Source organism: Limulus polyphemus, unplaced genomic scaffold, assembly GCF_000517525.1.
Source record: "Limulus polyphemus unplaced genomic scaffold, Limulus_polyphemus-2.1.2 Scaffold2888, whole genome shotgun sequence".
Taxonomy (NCBI): domain Eukaryota; kingdom Metazoa; phylum Arthropoda; class Merostomata; order Xiphosura; family Limulidae; genus Limulus; species Limulus polyphemus.
The window spans coordinates 22,288-36,227 of record NW_013668498.1 but is presented as its reverse complement, the minus strand read 5'-3'; the positions used below and the strand labels follow the sequence as shown (position 1 = coordinate 36,227).

Here is a 13,940-nt window from a genome sequence, read left to right as displayed (position 1 = left end):
CAGATACTAGCCTTCTTTTATGATCTCTCAACGGTCTTATCCCTATCCTAACATTTTGTTTCCCCTTACTGTATTTAAAGAAATCCTTACTGTTAATTTTTACATTTTCAGCCAATTAATAATACAAACTGTTGAATCTTGATCTGAAGTTTCAAGTGGTTTAATGTTTTTGATTTTATCAACACACCTACACCAGCTCTGTGACCGACCATAGAAGCAGTTTCATCTGTACATAAGCTTACCATTTTTTTCTTGTTTACTTCTAATTTATCAAAGGTATTCTTCAAATGTTGGGTAATTGTATGGGCTTTGGCATCATAAAAGCTTTATACTCCCTAGGTAGGAAGTCTCAACATTGCCTTTATGTACATATTTTACACAAATGACTAGTCTTTTTTTTTTTTTATCAAGTCCTAGATCACACGACTCATCCACCATGACACCATAAAAGTCTCATCTTTTGATTATTCCTGAATGATATCTCCAATGATGTTGGAATTAAATACATTGCTTGTGTAGAAAAATCTACAGTGTTATCTAAAAAACAACAACTTTGATGTTCATTTTGGAGGTTCTAGAGACTATGCAAAAAAATGGAAACTTCAAAATAAAAATAAGTATAAGTTAACTATCATGAAATTCTCAATTCACACAAATATTTTATTTAAAATTTTTTTTTACTTTATTATGTCTACTAAAAGATAAATTTTTATGGAGATACTCATAGTGAATTCGAATTATAGTAATCATTAATTCTTCAATGCAGGCTCAATCCATTGGATGAGCAACATTGCTAATGATTTTTGTGCTTTTAGGCTTACAGGCGAGTAGACTGAAAAATTGGTCTAAAACAAAGAAAAATTACTGAGATATGGCTTAAATGAAACAAACAGCACGTAGAAAATAATCAAGTTTGCAAACTATCAAAAACATCAATAGTTGAGTGTACTATCGGTGATTGTAATCAATTCTAAAATTTACCATCGATGCATTGCTATCAGGACATTCATAATTGTAATCTATAAATACTTCAATGTATCGTTACACTCCCAATATGTAGAAAAATAATCATTTTCATATGTGCAATAAATCAGCACACCAATTCATATTGTTGATGTCGGTGATAGTACATCTGCAACTAATATGTGTAAAATAGAAAATTATAGATATTTTACTTGGATATGCTAGGTACCTGAAACACTGAAATTACTTAATCTCATTAAGGATTCGATCTACAACAAGGACTGACAATGAGGTTAAGTACGTTATATTAAAATGATTTTGGAGGCTCAATACATTGTTAGCATGGTCATGCTCTATCTGATGACCGTGATCTCGACAATAGTCTTGCAGCATAGTTTCCATTACAAAAAGCTGTTACGTACTAAGCACACTATTCCTCCCTACCATTAAAATATAAGGGATATTTCCATCTTGGAAATTCTAAGTCACCAATCTGAACACACCTCTATGATCTGAGTGTATATATGAATATTTTGTGCTGGAAAGGGCTGTTACATTACCTTCCCAAAAATTATAAATTTTTGGTGGCATCATACTAACTATAAAACTTCAAACAATGTCATAATGTAGTTCCGATACATCCATCCCACTACAACTTTATATTGGCTGTGGTTGTCACCTGACTTGCATATTCAAAATCATTTTAATATAATGTATATATCCATCTGTATACTTAAAGCAAATTACTGAAAATAAGTTTATAAATAGGAAAGTATTAACAAGAACTACTTATAGTTGAAATGTCTGTCATCAATTAAATAAACATGTTTACAGTGTAGTTTAAGCAAAAATGTAGCATGTTTATGTTACTTTAGTCCTTAAAGCACTAACAATAATTTGGTAACCATGTCTAGAACAAAGTTTAGTCATCAAGGTATTGATAATAATTATGTAAACATGTCTACAGTGTAGCTTGAGTAGTTAAGGCACCAACAATAATCAGGTACATACATCTAAAGGGTAGCCTTAGTTATGGAAGTGTTATTTATCAACAACATCTGGATTAAATGATGTATTTCTTGAATGGGAATTAAAAACTGACAGTTATATTTTTAACATGTTAAACTTGTACTTACTCCATTATTCTACCAAATACCTCCTTTTCAGTTTATTTGTTATAACTGAAATCATTACCTGGATTATCCTTGGCATGTTCTGCTGCATCTACTTCTGAACAGGCAACACAATACAAATTTCCTTGTTTGTCTTTCAATAATATTGTCTGAAAGAAAAAATTACTGAAAAGTCAATAGAGGTAACTAGTGCATCATATTAATACAGTTTAAAACAGAATGTACATTATGGGCATCATAGTTTCATGTTTTATTTTACACCTATTTGTATTTACACCACCACATGTCATGCATCAAAATTCAATTACAGTATGCTCACTTGACCATACCACAACAAGTAGCAAATAGGAAATTTGAGAACTTTAGGTACTTTACAGCACACAAGGAAATATCTATAAATAGATCATGTTTGAAGATTTACTTCTTTTCTGATTCTACATATGAGCTGAGGCAGTAATCTAAGTCAGCTCACTTGGATTAATTCATATATTGTATTCTGAAATAGAGGATATTTTACTTATTTAGTTGCCTTTTAATGCATGAGTGAATAATCAAACTCATCACAAAGGAAAATATGGGTTTAATGTGTGATCTTTTTCTGCCCCATAACATAATATCCACAGTTCTTAGACTTCATAGACTCTAACACAAACAAGTTAAAAGGTTAGGAATCGGTATCAGTATGACAAGTAATTGGCTGTAAAATTTTCAAGCCATGAAAATTCTAGTGTGTGTGTGTATATATCTGTTTATATGTAATATATGTATTTTAAAACACAAAATGAATAGAAAAGTACATATAATTTTTGAAGTCAATTTATTCATCATTTAAGGCTTTTTCAATTTTTACATCTAAAATTGAACAATTAAATGAAACTATTACAGCACACAGAATTACAACACTAAAATTAATGGCAGCAAAGCCAAAGATGTTCAGAGAGAGATTGAAAGAAAAAACCCATATAATTAGAAGAAATCTAACATTTATAAATATGAGTAATAATATTTGTCTCTAAGTTAGTGAATTAACAACTAAATAAATTAAAAGATGTGAAAAATCAATAATGAGATAAAAAGTTTATTACTTATTGATATATATCAATTACATCCCTAGATCTCAAAACTCCAAATAAGTTTGTTTGTTTGTTTTTGAATTTCGTGCAAAGCTACACGAGGGCTATCTGCACTAGCCGTCCCTAATTTAGAAGTGTAAGACTAGAGGGAAGGCAGCTAGTCATCACCACCCACCGCCAACTCTTTTACAAACGAATAGTGGGATTGACCATCACATTATAACGCCCCCATGGCTGAAAGGACGAGCATGTTTGGTGTGATGGGGATTCGAACCCGCGACCCTCAGATTGCAAGTCGAGCACTCTAACCACCTGACCATGCCGGGCCTCCAAATAAGTACATACATCCTTTAATAAAACATTATACTACTAGCTTAATGTGATGTTTTAACAAGGAGCTCATATTAAAACACAATATTAATATCTGTAGTTCAACACTTCTAGTCACTAAAAGAGAAGAGATATACAAATACCTTGAACACTTAGAGGGTACTGTTGGTTTGACAAAATCATGATATATTTTGGTATGTTGATGTTATACCACTATCAGATTTCACTGTCATCCATGTTACAGAGTCATAGCAAGTTTTAACTCTGTCACATTATTCTGTATTATGATGTAAATATATGTAAACAATTTAAAGTTATAAATAGTATATTTGGATCTACTAAATTATTTTGCTATACGTGTACTTAGATCGACATTTCTTATTAGTAACTGCTGCATTTGTCACATTATATGTCATACATAAGTAAGTTGCACGTACAGTGAAATAGTATCTTCGTTCATTATTTAAAGTTAAAAGAGTTAAAAATTGGAATATGAGAACAGTAGCTACTCTGAAGTTTGCAGCTGTAACAGGTCTGCTTATACTTCATAAATGTTGCCTGCTTCTGATAACAGGTCCTCAAGAACTGATTGATATAGATAATGTCTGTTTAATTTCCACCACAATAATGGATTACTGTCACATTAAAAGTGGTAGAGAGAAATATAAATTAATTTCACTAGTAACAGCGACTTCTTTCTTACGACCATTACAATATCACTGTTGATAATTGCAGATATTTCACAACAAATCTAGTTTAAAGTTTTTCTCTCAAGGATGCCTTCATTGTTATGAGTTCATAATGGCTAGTATTATCTTTAAACAGATAGCAATGAACAGTAGCGACAGTCGAAATAATTTCAGAAATTATTGAGCCTGTAAAGGTAATGTTTTAGTAATTTTATTTCAAATGGTAGTAGCAATTTTAAGCATATTTTCATTAGGGGTCTTTGATTACTGTCAAGGTTAGCATCACAGGGGCATATTGTTTTTTTTTGTTCCAAAAGTCTTTCAAAGAGATAGTACTTGTATGTTTAATCTTTTTTTCTGCACATCTTATTTCCTTACAAGTCATATTTACCTTTTGTTTAGCCAAATTTTGAACATGATATATGTATAGTATTGAAAGTGTGTAATTTATATTGCAGTTGTGTTTCCTTTATCAAATAAAAACTAGATATGGTTAATTCCCCAATCAAATAATTTCACCCCATGTAGAGTGTAACTCTTCACTACAATGATAAATGTCCCATAGTTTGTGTGCTTATTCTTGACATTAGATAAACACACCAGAACCCAAGATCACACACACTTACCTTCAATATTAGACCAGAAGACATCAGTTTATTGCAAATTCTTGTAGTTTTGGGCACGCATATTTTTCAAGTGGTTGTGCACAGAGGTAGTAGAAGGTGGTTTTCCTTTACCATTATGTGAAATTAATATTCTACACAATTTGCATTTCACTTTAAAAGCACAAAATACTTTATAGTAATCCCACACAATTTTTTTTTTTTGCATTTTAATGGACAAAGGTTGTCACTGATAGCAATTACCAACAAAGAGACTCAGAGATAACAGTGTACACTGTAAAGGACAGGTCTATACATGTATTATTTACTGACTAATGCTAAAACATCTGTTGGCATGTTACAACTTTTATATACTGCACATTGACAGACACAGACTGTTTATAAAATCACTTGTCTCTGTAGAACAATGCTAGTGATAGTTGCAGACACTAAACAGAGCCAATTACGATGAGTATTCACCTAGAATTGGTATAATACTTTTTGGTTATGTATCCTAATGGTCTGTACTTTGTCTTTTTCAAAATCTCATATTTGCTTCTATGTCCTATACCTTTTAATTAAACATATCAATCATTTGGCAGTTAAATATTTGTACATAACCAAGACACTATTGTCTACAGCTTTATTTGTAAGATACTTTCTAATTTTGGATACCACTTGTTTAAGACTAAGTTTGCTGCATACAGAACACATACGTTCTATAACGGAATGGACGGCAACTGCCTGTTGTAAAATACACAAGTGTAGAGGTTTGAAGACGAAAGATGGTAGACTTTCAAAACATTGTCCTCTACACTTGTGTCATTTTTACAACAGGCAGTTGCTGTCCATTCTAGTATACTGATCATTTGTTCTATATATTTAAAAATATTCAGATGTTTAAAATAGTGCATGTTTTCTAAAGGCAGCAAAAAGAAACTATATATTGATGTTTTTCATGATGAATAATACACTTGGTGAGTTAAAGATGAGATTTTATATATAGTTTGATTATAAATGAGAGAATATTATCTCTTAACATATTGCAGCCAGGTCACAAGTTTACTAGTGTTTTGTGCAGAGTGTCTTTGTGTGCCATTTATTAAAATGTTGCATTCGAAAGGAGTTGGACACATTTTATTTTGTTCTGGAGAGTTATAATTTTTCTGATTTTTGCTGACATTACCCATATTTTTATAAAGGGTCTTCTCGCAAAAAAACGTAATGTGCCTAGTGAAGATGAGATAATTACTGAACTATTTGATGATAACTTAACAGATCTTCCAAGTTAGGGTGAAGATTCTGATGTGGATATGTTTGTGGATCATTCTTACAGTGACCCTAGCTACAATGACATTGTTAGACCTACAAAGATATGTAAAGTTGTTGTGCTCTCAACTAATTCTGAATCAGAAAGTGACGATGATTCTACAAATGTTCCTGTTAGTGATTTGTTTTCCCACTGTGATAATGATAATTCGTCAGAAATAGATATTCCATCGAACTTGCAAATGTTTGAAGGAAATCCAGGGGTCATTACAACTCTATCCGAACCTGAAAGTATTGTTGCCGTGACAAGTCTAATATTTGGTGATGACTTGTTTGAAATGTTTTGTCAGGAAATGTGTATCTGCTATAATCAAACTGCAGAGAAACATAAAATGTCATCTAAAGGACTTCAATGGTCTGAAGTTACACCTACAGATATAAGTTCCTAGGCCTTATTCTACTAATGGGACAGACAAGGAATTTTAACTGGAAATATTATTGGTCAACAAATCCTCTTTTGATTAGCCCAATATTTTCGCAGACAATGAGCCGAAATAGAGTTCAATAAATTTGGACATTTTAGCATTTCAATGATAATAAGAAAATGGATGAGTCTTCAAAATTGAACCAGTACTGGATTATTCCCTCAATAAATTCAGGACACTATGCAAACCAAAGCAAAAGTTGTCATGGAGAGGATGTCTAAGATTCCGAACATAAAACCCTGCATAAATTGTAAAATATGGCCTGCTGGTGAGAATGGTGTGAGAGTGACTGTAACGAATTTGTTATTATATATTTATTTTAATATTGACTTTGCTTAGATTAAGTTTATATTTAAAAACATGCATAGCTTGTAGTGTTAGATATGTATTGTGAAACTCCAGCCTATTCTCCAAAGTTGTAGAAGATTCTTGAGAGTAAGAATCAACAATATATGTGTGTATGTAAATGCTTAAATTTGTATTGTTACATAAAACTGAAATTACTAGAACTTCTCCACACGCTATAAGTATAACCAACGTGCTGTGCCAAAGGGAGTATCTATTATTAGTTTGCAATAATCAGTGTGCTATAAAACTTCAGAAGCTATAACTGTGATTGTTATAGTGCTTACCAATCAAAAACCTTCAGATATTTGACCAGGAGTATTTACAAAGTTCGAACATTACAACTCGTTTATATTCATCTCTGTCTAGCATCAAGTACAAATCTAAGATACAACTCCTCTATCAGTTCCTTTAACAATATTTAACAACTCAGTCAGATTCCCTCTAACTTTCCATTTTTCAAGAGAAAGCAATTCCAGAAATCATAACTTGTCAGCTTTTCCATCCCAGATATCATCATAGTAGTCACCCGAGAACCTGTCCAACATGACAATGTTGTTTCTAAGGTAAGGATCCCAAGAATGAACATATTACTTCAAATGAAGTGTAACCAATGACCTGTACAATGAAATTATAGCTTTTTTAGACATATATTCAATATTTCTATAGATAAAACCTATTTGCCCTACCATTAGCAACAACACACTGCTTGGATGGTTTGAGAGACTGATCAACCAGAACACCAAGATTCTTTTATTTCATAAAACTGTTCAAGTTATTCCTATCAAAACTATACTTATAATTCAAATTATTATAACCCATTTATTATAAATAAAGGCCATTTGCAATTTATTTGCCCAACTCACTACATTATCAAAATCCTTTTGTAAAGCAATAGCATCCTCACAGCCAAAAACACTAAAACCTTATATTATCAACAAATCTATGTAATTTATTGACCATTCCTTCATTTACATCACTGATGTAATTTAAAAATAGCAAAGATCTTAACAAAGAGCCCTGAGATACTCCACTTATGACATTAGTCCAGTTTGACTGAACTTTATAATATTCCTTGGCTTTCTTCCATCCAATAAATCAACTTATCCCGCAAACCTACAAATAATTTTTTCCACAAGCCTTTTATGTGGCACCTTGTCAGATTCTTTCTGAAAATCTAGATGCATCAAATCCATACTCTTATTTACATAAGCAGTAACCTCTTCAATATAAAAAGATTAGTAGGGCAAGATTTTCCCCTTGTGAAACAATGTTAACTATCGAAGAAAACCTTGAACTTTGTTAAGTGAGTTTGCAAAGAATCTTTTAACAGACTTTCAAAAACTTTTCCCCACCACTGATGTAGGAATAAAAGGCCTATAATTAATTGGACAATTTTTATCACTTCCCTTGAAAAGAAGAGTAACTAAGTAAATCATGTGGTATTTAGATGGAAAAGGGATTATAAATGTGTGCTTTGTGGGCATATAATGCATTTCCCACCATTTTTATTAATATAGGAATTTTATAACTTTGTTTAGTCTGTTTGTATACAGTTTTAGAATAAACATGTAGTCCAGAAAACTGTCTAGTTGCCTTTTGGCCTTTGTTGTTCTCAATAGCAGATAGTATGTGCTCTGTCTGTAACAATGTCACAGCAACTTTGCAAATTAGTGTAGGAAAGGGTCAATGATTGTAACTCCTTTGTTGACTAAGTGGATGATGTCTATAGGTTACAGTCAATAAATGCTGTAAGAGAATGACCAGTCACATGGTGATCCTTTTGCAAAGAAAGGATACAAGGATTTCTGTAACAGTACTTTTACAGTTCTACTTGGTTTCAATGGATAATTCTCTGGATATCTGGCCAGAAAAAAAGAAATCAATCTATTCACTGATCCAGTATAAGCAACTGTGTCTGCAATTACGTACCTTTTTTTTTATTTCTCTGTAATAAAGATTGTTTTACTGATCATGTGTCTAGTTTCCTTATTTTTCAAACTGCTAAGCACCCAGTTGGTTTTAAAATTCAGGTTATTTTCCCATTATCAAGTGGACCTACCTAATGCTTGTGATGAAATCAGTTTACCTATGAATACCAAAGATGGAATTCATATAAAAAAATTTATTCTTTAAGATAAATAAGGATGATATATATTTGGAGAAAATTAAAAACAATAATTTTGATTTATACTGAATTATGAAAGTTTGGATGTCATTGACATCATAAAATATTTATAAGTCAGAGAGGTCTGGCTACATAGGTAATAAAATATGTTTCATAATGTATAATATGCTTAGGTACTCACTTCACACATCTCACAAATGGTGTTTAACATTTTGTACCCTTTTAACAAATAGTCTCCCATAAGAGAACTGATCTTATCTGCACGTTCTCTCTTAGCACGAATAACTTTCATTTCAGCATCAGTAGGTGGTTCCCATATAGAATCTGAACTTTTTTCCATTTTATTAGGTGTTGTCTTGTTAAACACAGATATCTAAAATAAATAAAAAAATTTAAAGTCAGAATAATTAGCAATACAGGTACTTCTGTCCTTGGATATTCTATTCAGAACATAAAAGCATAAATATAACATATCTTCATCAAGTGTTGATGAATTTTAATAATGGTTGTAAGCATCAACGATACCCATTTATAATAAAAATTCACCTACTTTGATAATTTAGGCTATAAACTTTACAAACTGGTTGTAAACTTTAACCTGTCCTAAAATTTATTGAAGCATTGGTCACCTACAAATTCTTGCCTAAAACTGTTTGCCAGATACTGAAGTACAGGACATTACAACACATATTGACAGTTTAGTTGCTGATACCAAACATACAATCTATTAGTATTGACAGTTTAGTTGCTGATACCAAACATACAATCTCTTTTTGTAGTGCATCTAGGAGCAAATTATCTGGAAAACTGTAAATCAGAAGAGCTGCTTAAATAAGTATAAAGAACTACTTTAAGATTTAGGGATAGAAAGGGACATGTAGCCATTTTGACAGTGCACCCTCAGACTAGCTGTGGGAATGAATAATTTAGCACAATTCAAGGCTTAAATGGAGTATCGTGGATATATTTAGAGCAACTGGTGGGTTGGTTGGCCTATAGTATTTGTTTTAGGGTAAAGGTGAATTACATGCTAGAGATGGGCTACACGTAAGCAGGTTAGAAAGTAGGATGCTTGGGAAGCACTAAGTATATTCATTAAAGATACTTTAAATTAAATTTGCATATTAATGAAGGAAATTTGGAACAACAGCTAATAGAATAGCTAAGGCCATGATGAGTTTAGAAATAGGAGAGTTGGAGTATAAGAAGTTAAATATTAGTTTTAAAGACAAGCCTATCGCATTTAAGAATAAACATAGTAGATTCAAGAATAAGTTTAGTTGGTATAATTTTAATGTTGGAAGTATTAGGAACAAAATGGATGAGTTCAAGACTAGTTGAAATGGAAGACTATGATATAATGGTTAGTTTGGAGAACAATGATAAGAGGAATTATTTTGAAATTCCAGTTTGTAAGTTATTATTTCAGTGATAGACTTTTTAAAAGAGGAGTTTGTGTGGTTCTTTATGCAACAGATACTTGCAGCCTGTTAGGATTTAAAACATAAAAATGGCAGTCAAAAGGTTCATGCTACATGCATACGAGTCATAATCAGGTGTTTAAAGTGTTTTAATTGACAATTGCTTAAGCTACTTGGTTAAACAGATGAGAGCAATTTGAAATTGTATAATGAGATAAGGGTTGTTACGAATAAGAATAGTGATGTAATAATTATGAGATACTTTAATTTTGGACACACTGTTCAAGACTTCATGCAGTCAAATAGTGAGGGAGAGTGAATAAGAATAGTGATGTAATAATTATGAGATACTTTAATTTTGGACACACTGTTCAAGACTTCATGCAGTCAAATAGTGAGGGAGAGTGATTTCTTGAAGCAATTCAGGATGGTTTTTATACCAAATGGTCAGAGAGCCAAACAGGGGGGGATTTCATTTTAGATTTATAGGTGGCCATTAATGAGGATGTGGTTGCAGGATCTGATGTGGAGGAATGTTTGGGGAAAAAGAGATCATTGCATAATTAGATTTGATGTTTTGTTACATACTGAGATAAAAAGAAATAAAACTAGTTCCTAATTTACAAAAATCTAATTTTGAGCCATGAGATGAGAATTACCATTAATAAATTTGAATATCAAGTTAAAAGGTGATGTGGAACAGATATGGGAAATTTGTAAAAATAACGTGCATTTAATTAAAGATAGACAGTTTCTTGAAAAGAATAAAAGGGAAAATCAAACTTAACTGGCTTACTTCAAACACAAAGTAGATAATAAGTATAAATGCCAAAAATTTAAGAAGTTTAATCTGAAAGATAGGTTGGAAGATTTGCGAAACTATAGGGAAGCAATGCACTGTTGCTAGTAGTAGTAGTAAAAATAAAAGAAATTTAAGGTAAGTTTATAGACCTACTGAATACAAAAGAAGAGTGGGATCTCAGTACAAATCACTAGTTAGACCTCACTTGTACTGAATACAGTTTTAGTCTCCTTATCTAATAAAGAATATTGACTAATTGGTAAGAGTTCAGAGACAGGTTATGAAGATGATTCGAGGGATGGATGGGCTATCTTACGGAAAAAGGTTAAAATATCTATTTTTATCTTATTGAAGTTTACAAGATAATCTACAGAGATTGATAGAATAAATGCCTCTGATTTATTTGTGTTTATTGTGAAGGTAATAGGATGACAGAACCTAAGTTTAAGATTTGGAAAAGGCAAGCTAAGGTTCAATTAAGACAATTCTATTTTTTTTAAATGATGATTGAATTATGGAATGGGATGCTCTAACAGTAGTCAAAGCCAGCACTTTACCAGAATTTAACAGGTGGAAATCATGATTTCCTGAAAAATAAAGGGTGAATTGGAAACTTTACTTTTCTTAAGTGTAGGTGTGAAAGGATAGCCTTGAAGAACCAAATGATCCTCTGTTGTATATATTTATGTTATTTGTGAATCCAAACACATAAAATACACAATGCAACATTCCATGTACTAGTTAAAACTATTCTAAAGTTCTAAGAAAGAGTGGCATAGAGACTAAAAAACAAAATACTTGGAAACCTAAAGCATTCAAACGTGCAAGTTTAGCTTTCATTTAATCTTAATAACAAGTTTTGCCCATTATTCATAGCTTCAAGTCAAAGTATAAAATGTTTAAATCAAGAGGAACAACAGATATAACATTATCAAACTTTGCTGGATTTGATACAAATCATTTACTCAGCACTAATACCTTAAAAGTAAAATACTTTAGATGAAGTTACACATTTAATCAGTAAGAGAAAATTCACATTTAATAATCAAACTTGACAGGCTTAATTACACGATTCACACAACATCAGAAGAAAGTGTTATATAATATAAAAAGTTACATATTTTCATTGTTTAAAAATTTTACAATAAAACTACTCATAATCGTCATTTTAATTATGGACTTAATTCTTACTATTGCAAAAACTTACATAAAGACTTAAAACAGTTCCACTTTCAAAATTTATTATAATTTATATTGATCTCTTTATGGATCGTGCTTTAGTGAGTTTAGATGTGTTACTTTCGTTATACATATAATAAACACAGAAACATAGCTAATTTATTATCGCTTTTAATTTTATGCTCCGAAATTCGCTATAAATATACTACTTGAGCCAATTTTTTACAGCTTATAAATTATACCTGCATATATAATACAAACCATCTGTAGCTCTGTTACAACTCCTACGTGTTAACAGTTAAGCCTACCTCACGATTTATTTAGCACTACTACTAATACTATATTTAGGCTAACTTCCCCAATTAAGCACCTTACATAGAATAGGCGTGAATCTTTATTTTCTCACTTAAAAAATAATAAATGAAATTGAGACTTAACATCTAAAAGTAATATTATGGTTGAAGTCAAGCAAATTAAGGATAAATTCAAAAAATAACTTTAAATTCACACACCACGTTCTCTACCCACTTGGAAACACACTCAAACAAATATTTAGCGAGAAAATATTGTATTAATCATGTTCTTGAAAAAAGCCACCACGAGTTTATCATTAAAAATACATTTTAAACTAATTTTACAAACAAAAGTGTAAAAGAAACACTAAGCCTTAGCTTTGAAACTTTATTAAGGTTATCATAAAAATCATCATATTAGGAAAAGTTAAGAAAAACAAAAGGAGAGACAATATGTTAACTTTTCTTTAATTTTCTGAAAAAATACAGAAATTTTGCCATAAAAGGTGAACTTATTGAAATTTGGAAATATCATAGAAGATTTCATTCGAATGTTCAAAATGTGCAAATTCAGGTTTATGTCTACTATGTGTGTGATATGTTATAAAAAGGTAGAATATTATGACTTGAAAATAATAGTCCACGACTGATTTATCAATAAGAACATTTGAAAGAAAGTAATGATGAGTATATATTAAATATTCAGTTCCGCCAAGGCCTTTCGTCCATTACCATGGCTCTTCAGGTCGGGTGGGATACAACACAGTTGTGGTTGAGATACTATTTAATAATATTAGCAAATCGTCTGACAGCAACTGTTATAGAGGGAACGGCATTACATCGGTGAAATGTAATTTTTCATCGATTTTATTTATGTCAGTACAAATCATAAGTAAGGAAAGGATTTTTAACGTGATGAAGAGTGAAAGTAAATTTATAATAATATATCAACTATACTATATCTATTATATCCACTATGAACAAGGCTTTTCGTCCAGTACCAAGGCTCTTCTAGCTAGGTAGGACACAACACTTTTTGTCGTTTCGTTCCAGTCCCAGTAAGGGAACTTGCGGGCCAGCAGAAGTTTGGTTCACTTTTTCTGCCAGGAAAAGTGTTGAAACTGAAGGAAAGTATAGAGGTATGAATGGTCAAGTGAAAATTTTAAACCAGTTTTGGTGATATGAGACTGGAAAAACAAATGACAGAAGTAGAAACGGACATTGATGA

The 13,940-nt window shown here is 31.4% G+C and overlaps 1 protein-coding gene across 3 annotated transcripts in view; it reads right to left on the bottom strand.

Moving 5' to 3' along the window:
- LOC106468143 (Sjoegren syndrome/scleroderma autoantigen 1 homolog) overlaps window positions 1–13,014 on the bottom strand; it is a 20,318-nt gene extending 7,304 nt beyond the window's left edge. The window contains exons 1-3 of one of the 3 annotated variants that reach the window (XM_013928554.2): window positions 12,932–13,014; window positions 9,199–9,390; window positions 2,158–2,245 (exon numbers count right to left, since the gene is read on the bottom strand). In XM_013928554.2, the coding sequence (XP_013784008.1) occupies window positions 2,158–2,245; window positions 9,199–9,357 (247 nt within the window). In that variant the 5' untranslated portion in view covers window positions 9,358–9,390; window positions 12,932–13,014. Of the gene's footprint in view, window positions 1–2,157; window positions 2,246–9,198; window positions 9,391–12,661; window positions 12,896–12,931 lie in introns of those variants that run through there. The other 2 variants (XM_022396448.1, XM_022396449.1) reach the window with 2 other exon arrangements.
- Window positions 13,015–13,940: the final 926 nt, after the last annotated feature.